The sequence below is a fragment of the Astatotilapia calliptera genome, unplaced genomic scaffold, assembly GCF_900246225.1.
Source record: "Astatotilapia calliptera unplaced genomic scaffold, fAstCal1.2 U_scaffold_1, whole genome shotgun sequence".
Classification (NCBI taxonomy): Eukaryota; Metazoa; Chordata; class Actinopteri; order Cichliformes; family Cichlidae; genus Astatotilapia; species Astatotilapia calliptera.
Genome location: NW_020535618.1, coordinates 1685652 through 1699765, shown reverse-complemented (window position 1 = coordinate 1699765; position 14114 = coordinate 1685652). Strand labels below are relative to the sequence as shown.

The following is a 14114-nucleotide window of genomic DNA, read 5'->3' as shown; positions in this document are numbered from 1 at the left end:
TCTAATGTTGTTTCCTGTCAGTGAATTGAAGCTGTGAAGCTGAAGCAATGATTCATGTTTAACTCCATATATGAAATGTTTCTGATATTTGATTAAAGACTTTCTTCATGACAGAAATTAGATTTCAGTACATTAATAAAACTAAATAAGATCAGAGTTGAAAGGTTGAATTATTATGTATGTGCTTCATTGTCAGTATCTTTGGGGGGATTCAAAGTTATGAGATAAACTAGTGTAGAGGCATGTAGAGAAAAATATCCGAGCTTTATTTTGTTTCAAATCGGAGGAACGGCTAAGACGGCTTCACATGGAAACGTCAGCAGGAAGTTTATAATGACGGAGCTTGTTTCATCAGCTCATTTTTCCTTCATTTACAACAGAAGAAGAACTAAAATTGTGTGTGGATTCAGAGCGCTCGCTGTCAGAACAAATAAAGGAGGGGAACGGCTTTAAAGCAGCAAAGCGCTGTTTTTAGAACCGTATTTGTTATATGCATCTTATGTCCCACAGAAGTCAAGATTTGAAGATGAAATTGTTTTATAGCTGTAAATTCAGTGTGCACAGTGAAAAGCAGAGGGGAAAAACTATGATTACAGGAAAACACATATGCAGGAAGTAGCCACTTCATTAGGTACACGTGTTAAACCCGCAATAGAGCAAATATCTATTCAGATAATCACATGACAGCAACTCGGTGCATTTGGGGATGTAAAGATTGATCAAGATGACCTGCTGAAGTTCAAACTGAGTATCAGAATGGAGACAAAAGGTGATGTAAGTGACTTTGAACATGTCATGGTTGTTGGTGCCATGCAAACCAAAATCTTTAAGGAATAAAGTGGCTGGTGAGTGTATGTAGACATATATTTAGTATAGAACATTTTAATTACACACATTTTATTCTTACATATAAACAAATGCTCAGATTCTCTCACTGCTGTTTATATAGGTTTGCTGCTGTTTTTATTAAAAACTGGAGACTAAATTTGATATAATTAAAGAATGGTCAGTCGAGGGGATTCACTTTAATGTGATCCTGTTCGGTTAGTTTCACACTGCACATTAAAAGGTGTTAAAATAGTATCCATTAATGTAACATTTGTTTTGTATAATTTTAAGTGAACCTGTTGGGGTTTTTTTTTGGTTTTGTTTTGTTTTTTTTATTTACCATTGCTGGTGGAACAACACTTTCTTCAAGTGAATCACTTTTCAAGAAGAACTTAGACATCAGTGTAACATTTTGGAAAAACTGAATCTTTTGAGCTTTAAATGAATTTATTAACTGATGGGCTGGCTGTGATGTATATGCCACGGCCACCACTAGAGGGCACCATGAGTGTCTCATTTAGACAAACTGTGCGGTCACCACAGGCAGGTACATACCGGAATTTTGAAAGCACACCTCAAACAAACCAACACTGTGATCATTTTAGTCTGGTGTATTATATTTTTTATTTTTCTCTTTTATATCTGAAAGTATTTTATATATTTTATGGTTTAATGTAACTCTCTGACGGACTGTGGCTTTATATTAGCTGTATGTGTGCTAAATTTTGGAAGTTACATCTTACATGTTTACATGGATGTGTTAATGCTGCGTTGTTCAACCTGCTTCCCTCAGGGAAGTGCTACAGGTGCATCAGCACAAAGACTGACAAACTCAGGAACAGTTTCTTCCCAAAAGCCATAACCACCCTGAACTCACACAAGCACCAATAACACGGTTCCACCCCCATTCCAAAGACTTCCCTCTATATACCACCACCACTGTGAAATAACCCAAACTGTAAATACACAACATTATTTATCCATCACATATTTATTTCCTCTTTTTTTTCTAGATTTGTATATCTGTACACAAACACACACACATAGAGGTGCGAGCCCCTTCTTCTCCAACATGCTCTGTATCTCATCGTACATCTGCATAGTGACAATAAATGCCTTCTATTCTAATGTGCACTGTCGCTTCAGAAATTAAAAAGAAAAGATGTGTGAGACATCACCGTTTTTTTCACACGAAAAGTTTTCATATTGCTGTCCTTAATCTGCGTTTATCTGCTAAAAGCTCATTTAACACAAGCTTTCAGCTTTCAAATCATTTTTCCCTCCTGTTTTGATGAAATCTGATATTTCCCAGTAGTGTTTGAACGCGCCATTGGACCCCCTAAAGCGCTGTCCTTGGTGCTGAAACGCAAACACCCCAAACTCTCCTCCTCCTCTTCTCTATTCTCATCCAGATGTAGTTTCGTATCCTGCCAGCGCACTGAGGTCGCGCGAGCATCGTGACATCATTATTATTCGTCTCCAACAAGCAGCACGAGCCCGCGCGGGTGTCTCGTGCTCAGGGGGGCGTCGCGGGGATCGCTCGTAGGTGGCGAGGGCCGACGTGCTGACGTCACTCAAATAACGTGAGGCTCCCCTCCCCGCCGAAGATCGTTTTCGTATGAAAGATGGAGGCTCCGAGGACAGAAATCAAAACAATGAACGCGAAATTAACTTGTGCAGGGATTCCAGAAACTTCATCAAATATCTGCAAAAGCTCTTTTTGATCACAGCAACATTTTCTGAGTTCTGAGTTCTGTATATTTTATATATTTTATTATTATTATTATTATTATTATTATTTTATTTTATTTTTTTACTATTTAATTTGTAAAAATGTGTATACACACACACACACACACACACACACGTAGGAAAATATTTAGTATACACATCCAGAAATGCATACACTATTATATATTGTACATATATTTATTAGTTTCAGGTTGGCCATTCTTGTATTTTGCTCGTTTGTGTTGTTGTGTTTGCACATCTCTGTTGCTTGTGGGGCTCGCACACAAGAATTTCACTCGCATGTGCTGTGCCAGTGTGCCTGCACATGTGATGTGACAATAAAAAGTGATTTGATTTGATGTGATTTGATTTGATTTGATTTACAACTGCTTCTTTTTGGTTTTCCCCTGAGTTCAGTAAGTCTCCATGGTGTTTTGTTTTGTTTGGTTTTGTTTTGTTTTGTTTTGTTTTGTTGCTCAGATATTAGTGTTGTTTGTCAGGAGAGATAATTAAAACTTCAGAGCAAATATTACTTCTGTGGTTTTGTTTCCTGTCTGATATTTGAGTTCTGGTCACTGTTTGATGGTATTTCTTCTTTCTTGTATTGCTAGGTCTTTATGTCTTCCCCATGTGTTCTGTGTTTCTTTGTTTCTGGCTGCAGTCAAACACTCATTTCTTCTTAGAAAGGTTCCTAACCCATTAAACTGTCCCCAAAGCACCTCTGTGGCAGTATATTCTCTAAATACTCAGGAGACAAACTCCCTTTGTTACCTCCTTTGGTAGAGGACACACTGGACCTTAAATCGTCAGTGCTAATGCTCAAATATAGTAGAGAGGCTGCATTAATTACCCACCATGCCCACAGCCAAGTCAGGTTAATTTAAAAGAAATTGATAGGGCTGCCAGACAGTGTAAACATTTGGGTGAACTGGCCCTTTAAATAATCCAGAGGAGAAAAAACAAAACAAAACAGAGTAAAACACCTCAGATCATCTTAAAATCTGCTGCCTGTGGGGCTCAGAAAAAATGTTTATTAGTTGCTGAATAAGATAGATAGATAGATAGATAGATAGATAGATAGATAGATAGATAGATAGATAGATAGATAGATAGATAGATAGATAGATAGATAGATAGATAGATAGATAGATAGATAGATAGATAGATAGATAGATAGATAGATAGAAGGGATAGGGAAATAATTTCTTTAAGGATTAATAAAATATTCCGATTTTGACGATTTTAATTATTCCTGATGTTCTTGTGGGAGATCTTGAGAAGCATCCCCATATCTTCTTGGAGGTTTGGTGTGCCCAGAAAAAGCTCTAAAAGTTGAAGGTTTCACATAAATACCACAAAATTTAAGTGACTAGAGAGGTCACAATATTTAAGATCCACACAATATTAATAATAACCACTACTGTGAATGCTAAAAAAAAAACCCCAAAACAAAACAAAAAACTGTTAAAATAAAAAAACATCAAGTCAGTCGATGTGTAAGAAATAATTTCTTATTCAAACTGTGACTGTGAGTGACAGCTCACCTGTCTTAGGTGTAGAGAAACAGATATACTGACTTACAGTGATCCTCTCTGAATAATGCAGTAGTAACTGTAGCTGCAGCTGCTGCGCCACAGTGTGAACTTATGTAAATGTCTCACTTTGGAGAGGCACCTCTGGGTCCTGTGAAGCTGCGGGGATTTAATGAACGTAAAACTCCAGCTTCCGTTAGTCTGCTTCACTGCTAAACCTCTTCATGATGTCACACTGACACATCTGTGCACATCTGCCAAATCAAACACATGAGCTGTATGCTGGGCTCTGGCTGAAAGTTCAGCTGAACTTTATGTTGAGACTAAACAAGCTTGTTTTCCCATTGAAGTCCAGCTTTTAGTTTTGGTCTCATCAAGCATGTGATTGAATAGAGAAAGTTTTCCATGAGCCATAAACTGAGAGCTGGACATCCTGGTTTATAAGCACATCACATCACTGGTGGACAAAAGGGCAAAAGAATAAGATCATAAATATGAAATGAGTTTTTAGTGCCAGCATGAAGAGGCTGGTGTGATCCATTTTCTCATTAGAGGATCTTTGCCCTTCCTCTTCCTCCTCTCCTCCTCTCTCTCTCTCTCTGACTGAAAATAGATCCAGCTGGGTTTGGTTTGGCGATCAGCGGCTCGCGTTTCCACCACATTTTCCTCCACAATAAGCGGACAGTACCGACTTTAAAGCGAACCGGAGGATTTACCGCCGTCTCTTCGGGCTCCACCTCGCTCCCGTCCCAGGCTCCGTGCTGTCCGTGCAGCTTTCACATAAATATTTCACACACCGTTTCTCTGTGGTTGCTGCCTCCGCCGCTGAAGTGATGTCTGTCGCGGGGTTGAAGAAGCAGTTCCATAAAGCCACCCAGGTAAGAAGAAGCGAGAGACCCGCTTCCTGTTTCCCTTCATTTCTCTGCGGAAAAAAACAAACAAACCTGTGGACGCACATAAATCCACTCATATCAACAAAAACACTTTTAGTCTTTAATGAAATCACGTTTATTCCGTTAAAAGCAGCGAGTTAGTATTAAAAATCTACATTTTACCTCATTCAGATGTTTTTAAATTTGTTTTTGTGTAAAGAACTGTCTGATTATTTTCCTCAGACAAAAACGAGATTTGTGTGTAAACTATTCAGATTTCTCGCGATGTTTTGTGTGAATTAAAAGCGGGGTATGCCCCCCTCAAACACACACACACACACTGAGAGGTTTGCATGTAATGTTATGTAACACTGTGTGAGCTGAAAGTGTGTGTGTGCAGCTGATTGGCTGTTGATCCACGCAACAGGGAATTCCCTCCTTCCTCCTTCACATCCCTCCATCTTCTTCTTCTTCCGCCATCTCTCCATCCTCTTCATCTTCCTTCATCCTTTTTAAAAAATCTACATACCTCTAAAATACAAACTTCCTTCATCATCCTCTTCCTTCTCCTTCATCCTTCCATTCTTCCTCCACACTTTCTTCGCCTCTTCGTGTTATTGTTATTCATCCCTCCTCTATAACGCTGCTTCATCTTTCTCCTTCTTGTCCTCCTTCTATCATCTTTTCCATCTTTCACCCATCCCTCCTTTTCTCTCTGTGCCTCTTGCATCACCTCCTTCTCCTGATCTCTCCTCTGTTTCCTTCCATCCTCTGCTTCTTTCTTATCCATCCCTCCATCCACATTCTGTTTTCCTTCCTATCCCTCCATCTTTTTCTTCTTGCTCCAATCCCTCTATCACTCCATCTTTCCCATCCTGTCTCCTTCTCCACACGCTTCTTTTTCTTTTTATCCATCCATTACCAACCCAACATCTTTTAGCTTTAGACACCTGAACATCCCCTCTGCTTCTTTTTCTTCTTTCTCTTTTTACTTTTAAATCAGTTTTTCAGTCCTACCTTCATCTTTTCCTCCACTCTTCCTCATCCTCCTGTTCTTTGAGACATTCCTCCACCTCTTCTCACTTCTCCCCCTCCTTGTGCTATTTTTCTGTCTTTTAACATCCCCTCATCCACCCTCTGATCATCATTTTAATCCATGTTTCCTTTATTCTTTCTTCCTCCTACACTCATCCTCTGCTCCTAGATTTCTTCACCATCGATCCTTCTGTTTAATCTTTTTTTCTTTTTTTCTGATCATCATGCCTCCATTTTTCATTTTCCACTTCACATCCACCTCCTACCGCCCTCCATCATCTGTCCATCATTACAGCATAATCATAACTCGGGCTCAGATTTCAGTTTCATTAATGATTAGGATTTATTTTTAACACTTGCTGACATGTTTTTGTTTGGAGGCTTTTGGGGGAACCGCTTTAACCTTTCAGCCTGTTTTCTGGTGGTTGAATCTGAATGTGAGATGAATACAAAGAGTGAAGCACAAACAGACAGACAGACAGAACCTGTATGACCCGGCGTCTGTCCGTCCGGCCTCCTCCCCACAGGGTTCCTCGCTCATCATGTCGGCTGTGGAGTGATGTCGGTCGTGCTGGCAGCTCTGTGAGGCTGCAGATGGAAAAGTGGCAGGACTTTGAGCTGAATGGTCATGTGTGTGAAAAATAGTAAGGGACAGGAGGAGGGGGGGACTCGGGTTCCTTATATTGAAGTTTGTTAGCGCTGCAATTATTCATCAAGTAATTTGATTAAATAAATTCTTGACCCAAATTCTTTGCTTCAGTGCTTAGTTTAACGCATGGCTCTGTTGCACCCTGATGTAATAAACTATGTAAACTAGAGTGTTTCACCTACATTTGAGACTAAAAACAGACCTGCAATAGATATGTATTTAGGAGTAGCGTATGATTAAAAAGTTGAACAACATCAAGGCCACAGTGCCCCAAATTTCAGGCCGAGTGAAGGAAAACATCCAAAACATCAGCGGTGTTCCTGCACTCACCTTTTACATTTTCAGTCCTTCATTAAATCACCTGATCAACAAACTCCAACATGAAGAAAAGCAAACTTTTTACTCCTCCATCCACCACCGTTTGTTTTATGCTGAGAAAAATCAGCAGTAAGCCTCCAGAAGTTGTATTAAAATATACAAAACTGTTAACTTAGTCACACTGGTTTAATTAGACAGCTTCCTGAAGGCTGACAGCAGCTGTCCTGTTTTACATGGAAGCGAACAGAGCTGAGTCTAAGAAGGGCATAGGGTGTATTGCAAAGCTTTCGTAACATTTTTCAGATTGAAAGTGAAACAATATCAAATTGGACACTGTCTGTTGGACACTGAATTATTATTAATTATTAACATCTACACCATTTTTTCAGCAGCACAAAAAAGTTGCCTCCCATTAAAAGGGAGTTTTACCTTCCCACTTTCGCCAAAGTGCTTGCTAATATGATTGTTGTTGTTTTTTCTGTATGTATTATTGTAGGGTCTACCTTACAATATAAGTCGCCTTAAGGTGACTGTTGTTGTGATTTGCCGCTAAATAAAACTGAAATAAAATTCAATTAATGTCAGAAAACCTTAAAAATAGACAGTAAAGGTAAATATTTATGCCTTAGTTCAGATTGTTTATTTATCTTATTATATTTGATTTGACCTTTGACTGTACTTGAGATTTTTTTTATATATTTTTCCATTTAAGAAAATGTTTTCTTTAAAAAAAAAAAATTTTTAATATGGTGCGTTTATACAGTCAAAGGGTTTAGTTATTTTGTTTTTTGAGATGTTGGTTGCAGTTAAACGTTTAAAAATTGCAATTTCTAAAATGGAAACCAATAAGCAGTTCATTTTGAAAGACTAGTTTTTTCTCTCTTGAATATTTACTATTGCTCATTAATAAGACAAAAAATAGTTTTCATCTGATTACTTGATTAATTGGTGGAATAATCAATAGATTACTCGATTGCTAAAATAAACGATAGCTGCAGCCCTAGAGCCCAAGCAACAAGCCTCCACTTGAGGCTGTGTCTATGTTTAGAGCCTGGTTACAAAAACCGTGTTAGCCCCTGTGGATGGTTTCACTTTCATAATAACTGTGCTTCCATAGCTCCTACATTTGGAAACTGAAGAACAGGGCGGGGCTCTTAATTGACAGCTAGCTCACCTGAACTAATTAAATCGTGGAAGTGGACCTCTCCACTACATCTGTGGTGCCATTTTAATGGAATTACATAACAAATTTCCTCCACTGTGTGGTTCACACCATCAGTTCTAGTATTTTATTAATCTGTAGTTATTATTAGTGTTCATTTATTGGTGGGGCTTGCTCATAAGCTCACCAAGCTTGCTGATAACTACACCACGCTTTAAGGTTGGGGCCCAATCTTCTTCCCTTCACCTCCAACTAGTCACCGCTGTTCCTCCCTGCACCTGGTTCAGCTGGAGGGTTCTTCCTGTTAAAAGGGAGTTTTTCTTCCCTACTGTCACCACATCATTTGGTCAAAGGGGCCGATGTGATTGTTTGGGTTTTTCTCTGTTTTCTCGGTATTATTGTAGAATCCTTGCAATAAAGTGTTTGACCCTTTGAAAGTAAAGCAAATTATAAGGTTGTGTTGCGGGATAAAGATCTTGGGGAGCAAAGATGGTCAGATTGATTTGCCATTAGCTCTCAAGTAACTGTGGGGGTTTGTTTCAGCTTGTTATTATGAATGCATTCATTTCCTGTTCTCAGAATTGTTAGATTAATTATTTTAGTTCAAGATTCCAGATTCAATGTGCCTTGATACCATTCATGTCAACACCTGTCCATTTAAACAATCCCTGCAGACCTGGGCTCGTACTGTTTCCTCTTTGACATTAATGAATCTGTGTAGAGTGTCTTCATTGATCCAGAGTTAGAGAAAACAGAAGGAAGTGTGGTTTGTTTTTTAATCTGGTTTGACTTTAAATTACAGTTTAATTAACAAGTACACTTAACCCTTCTCCACAGCCCTCCTCAGGGACAGTGGTTGGTTATTGATTATTGGCGATCTCGCAGCAGGATGACGGCAGGAGCAGGTCAACAAACCCGAGTATCCAGTTGTACCTTCAGTTGTACGGGTCGATTGAGGCTCAGGAGGTGAAGCTGGAAGGTCGGAGTTATAATAACCCAGCTCCTCTAGTCAAAGTGTCATCGGGAAACAAGCTGAACAACAAATTGCTTAGCGTGTGCTTGTCACTGGAGCGCTTCCCCTTTTCATTGAATGCTTGTGGTTTGTACCTTTCAGAGGCCAGTCTTTAACCTCCACTGACAGTGTTGCACACTACAAAAATGGACTTTGTGAAAAATGTTGCAGAATTTCTATGCATAGTACCAATTAGTATTTTTTTTATATGTGATTGGGGAAAGACCACAGTTGCACAGTGCATTTCTAGTCTTACTCAAAGTGGTCAAACAACTTCTAACTTGTCTATAAATTAAAAGGACTTCCTCTCTTACTGCTGCTTTTACCGCTCTTACTAATGCAGCTGATGCCCCTGCTGCTCCTATACTTATTAAAACAGCTCTTATTCAGATTATTTTGCAAGAAATATTAACAGCTAAGTGTCTGCAGAGAGTCACTGTAAGACACTTTTACTGCTGTAGCTGGTAGTGGTGCTATAAACACTTGGATAGTCACGCGCTGTTAAGGTTCATAAATTGGAGACATCACAGACGATTACCAGAGAGGAAAGAAGAGGAAATAAAATTGTGACACACAAATTACTCTTATCTTTGCTCTTCTTTGGTAAATTAATGTGTGTCTGTGCTTGTCTGGGCCTCCCACTGTTCTTAAAGAGAGTCGAAATCAATGAAAATGTTATTAATATGACATTTTCATGCAGTAATCTGACCCCGAGGGCTTCACTAATGTCATTAAAAAGTGTAAAAAATAAAATAGGAGGAAGAGAGAGAGGAACAAAAACAGCCGATCGATGTTGTCCATGTTTGCTTTCCGTCTCGTCTGTCATCGGGACAAATTCCTACACATTCGTTGCGTTTGCGGGTGCTGATAAAGAGAGAAGATGATGTTTATTGATCCCTGAGGGGGAAACTGGGTCACTGCAGCAGAGCAGAGCAAAAAGCAAAAATAAAAAGTACAGCAACAGAGACGGAGGGCGTCCTGCATGTTCAGACAGCTCCAGAGGACAGCGTTAACTCTGAAACTGGTGCACCAAAGGCAGTCTCTGTTTCTTTGTAGCACAGTCTATCCAAAAGAGACGACCAGCTGGCTTGGCTGGTTCTGGATTGGTACTCGTGTCATACTCATTTATCGAAGGCTGTTTTTCACCTTTCAGATATCTAAGCAGGCTGTAAAGATGTGTGCAAAGTAAAAAGTGATCTTCTTATACATGATTCTCTGATCATCCACCATATATCCCTCATCATATATGAGGGTATAAATACACTGTATGGACAAAACCTTTCTACCCATTACACTTACAGTAGCTCTTATGGCATCCCATCAAGCTTTCCACAATATTTTGGAGTGTGCCCACTTATCCAGAAGAGCATTTGTAAGGTCAGACACTGATGTTGGATACGAGCGCCTGGATCTCAATCTCCCAAAGCATTCATTGTTCGTTCTAGTTCATCCAAAACTGAAAGGGCTGGTTCTGGCATAGTTCTTTTCTACTCTACTTGAGCATTCAACATACTTTATTCTTCAATTCACATACACATTCATACAAGCACTTTTTTCTATGTCAAAGTGCTTACTATCTAACATTCACAGTCCAATGAACACAGCAGAAGTGAGTCTGGGTTCAGTATCTTGCCCAAGGATGCTCTGGCCAGCAGAATGGTGCAGCCAGCAAACCATCAACCTTCCAATTACTAAATGAGCTGCTCTACCTCCTGAGCCACAGCCCCCCCGAGGTGTTCAATGGGGTTAAGGTCAGGACTCTGTGAGGGCCATTTAAGTTCTTCCACGTCAAACTCATCCAACCATGCTTTTATGGACCTTGCTGTGTCACTTGGTCACAGTCACTCTGAAACAGAAAAGGGGTTTTCCCCAAACTGTTCCCACAAAGTTGGAAGCTTAGAATTGGCCATCTTATCTTGGTACGCTAAAGAATTAAGATTTCCTTTGACTGGAACTAAACCTTAAGGCACGTTCTCCTGGCATTCGCCAAACACATTCATCAGACTCGTCAGATGATTGCTCTATAAAGAAACATGACTCCTCATTTCCACTGCTGCAGAGAACAGCAGTGGCATGCTTTCCACAACTCCATCCAGGGCTTGGCATTGTATGTGGCGATGTCAGGCTTCCAGCCATAGAAACCAGCACAGTGCTGATTTTAATGCCAAAGAAAGTTTGGAAGTCCAGAGTCACTGACTCAGCAGAGTGTTGTTGACTTTTATACATAATGCTCCTCAGCACTCAGCAACTGTGCTCTATAACTTTACATGACCTGCCACTTTGTGAATGAGCTGCTGTGGCTCCTAAACACTTCTGTTTTGCAGTTCAGTTGTCCCTCGTTTATCACTGGAGTTACGTTCTATAACCCGCGATGGGTAAAATCCGCGAAGTAGCCAACTTTATTTTTTACAATTATTATAGATGTTTCAAGGCTGTAAAACCCCTCACTACACACTTTATACACTTTTCTCCGACAGGCACGAACATTTTCACACTTTTCACTCTTGTTTAAACACTCTCAAAGTTCAAACCTTCGTAGAAAAATAAGTCCAGAGATAGAATGAACCCAAAGGCACCGGCGGTTGTCTTTGATGGTGCAAAATGTTTCATCGACATTGTTGTGTCTTTTTGAGAAAACTTACAAACATACAGTACAGCACTTCAAAGTCACACTGATAGTGATCAAAGATTTTGTAATTTAGCTTGTCAAATTTGTTGAGTTTAGCCCCCAGTAATTTCAGATTGGACTCTCTGTTCTATTCAACATGGAAATCTTTTAAAATGACTTGTAAATATACAGTTTTATTTCTGGAATAAAGCTGAGTATTATCCTTGTTCGGGACTATTTCAGTGGCAGATTATTGACATTTGGTGCCGTAGTGACTATTTTCAGAAGCAGGCTGAGTCAAAATAAACTAAAATCATGAATGAACTTGTCATGTTGTGTTGCTGTGTATGGTGGATCACAAGCTAAGTGTATGAATGAGGTATTGTCTCAGTTATAAATCCAGGTTCTACAGGTGTTTCTTTAAAAACACCTTTGACTTGTCACATATGAATTTCCCATTTGATTGGAGGTGGTGACGGATCTTTGAGGTGAGATGTCGACGGCTAGCAGGCAGGTAGCGAGGCCTGAAATAGATCTGTGAATCACCAGTAGGCGTTATTGGAAAGTGAGGGGGCAGCAGGCAGCACGAGACGTCAGAGACCCGTAACTCTGGAAACCAGAAAAGAGGGACTGTCTGTCTGCCTGTATCTATGAGTTTCTCTCTGTGTGTAAACTGAAATATAAACCCGATTTGTCATCTCTCTGGTGCTGATTAACCATCGACACTCTGACTGCTGTGATGTCGTTCACGGCCATGGTTTATTCATGGCTGTACCAGGCAGAGTGCAAACACACAAGCACAAAGCAGAGAGAACCGAGTCTGAGCGACAGGGTAGATGCTGAGCTGCAGAGGTGAGAGATAATAACCCGTGATTACATGCAGCAGTGCGGCAATACAGTGTGCTGCTTTACTAAGTAATAGCAGGTTGGAAAAATCTAATTCAATAGGAGAAATAACACATTGAGGAAAGTCTGAACTCAGAAAATTAAAAGACATAGCACATTATTATGAAATTAGGACTTATGTGTTTGTTTATTTTCAGCTTCTGTCTCATTTCAGGAATGTCAAGTTAATGTTGTGTAAGAAAAATAAAGGACAAAATTCATCCACTGGCCACTAGAGGCACACCCAGAAATATTAGTTATTCGCCATAGACACAGATATCTAAAAAAAAAAATACTAATAAAATGCCAGAATTTAACTCACTGAAACTGATTAGCATAATTAACTGCAGGGGTTGATATAGTGGTGAAAATCCTTCAAAAAAAAACCACGTCCTCCATTCATTTGTTATTAACCATGATCTAGTTCACAGCCATGGTTTATGTCAGACAGAGAGCAAAACTAGCTTAAGAGAGTAAAACTGTATGAGGTTGTAAACACATTTATTTCTGCTCTAACAGGAGTCAACTGGTATTGACTCACTTTTGGAGCCATTGTCAAGAAGCTGTTAGAAGAAACTGCAGGTTTTGGTACTCCAGCGTTGGTGTTGTGGATCTTGTTGCCTCACAACAAGTAGGTCAAGGGTTCAAATCCAGGATGGAGTTTTTAGGTTCTCCCTGTGCCTGCATGGATTCTTGTCTGATACTCCAGCTTCCAACCACAGTCCATGCACGTGAGGCTAGCTTGTGATTTTAAATCTGTGTATAGCAGATTACAATGGATGGGATAGGCTCCAGGCAAAAATTAGATTAAAAGGTTAACATATAAATTTTAGCTATAATTGAGGTGAGATTGTAGAGCAAAATGAATTAGGCAGAGCTCAACAGATGAGTCATATGTTGCGACAGCTTTAACAACAATCTGTTCACCTCATTTGACCAGGCTCGTCTTATCTGTGACAGAAACCTTGCAAGCAGAAAAATTTTCAAATGGAGAGCATAAAAAAAAACCTTCGTGTTTTCCACTTCTTGCTCATGGGGTGTGTGAGCCAATCACACGCGAGAATTGGGAACATTAAAACTTGATTTGAACTTTTTGCCTGCTGAGACGTGAATCTGGGACACATCCCAGCATGTGTGTGTGTGTGTGTGTGCTTTAACAGATGGGAAAAGAACAATCAGAGCTGAGCTAAGCAAGCAGTGGCAGTGTGAAGCCAACTGCCAAGTCGCAGTGCCACCAACCAAGATGGCCGCCAAGCAGGAAATGGGACACCTCGGTCTAAACGGTTGAATAAAACATGAGAGAGGGAGAGAAGACAGAGATCGATATCCAACTGTACAAACGTCAAAGAAAGAGGAAGAACAATAAACAAAAGATCAAAGAGGAAGTAGATCATAAACAGGCCTTTCATTTAATAATTTCATACGTTTTAAATCTTCATCCCTGATTTTTAACTTATCCTTCACTGAATTTGCCTTCATTCA

At 39.7% G+C, this 14114-nt stretch overlaps 1 protein-coding gene across 1 annotated transcript in view; it reads left to right on the top strand.

The window, feature by feature from the left end:
• Positions 1–4661: 4661 nt before the first annotated feature.
• The window catches only part of LOC113017186 (endophilin-A1-like), a 52408-nt gene continuing 42955 nt past the window's right edge, over positions 4662–14114 (top strand). Inside the window, exon 1 of the mRNA XM_026160340.1 lies at positions 4662–4969. Coding sequence (XP_026016125.1) covers positions 4925–4969 — 45 coding nt within the window. The 5' untranslated portion in view covers positions 4662–4924. The remainder of the gene's footprint in view (positions 4970–14114) is intronic.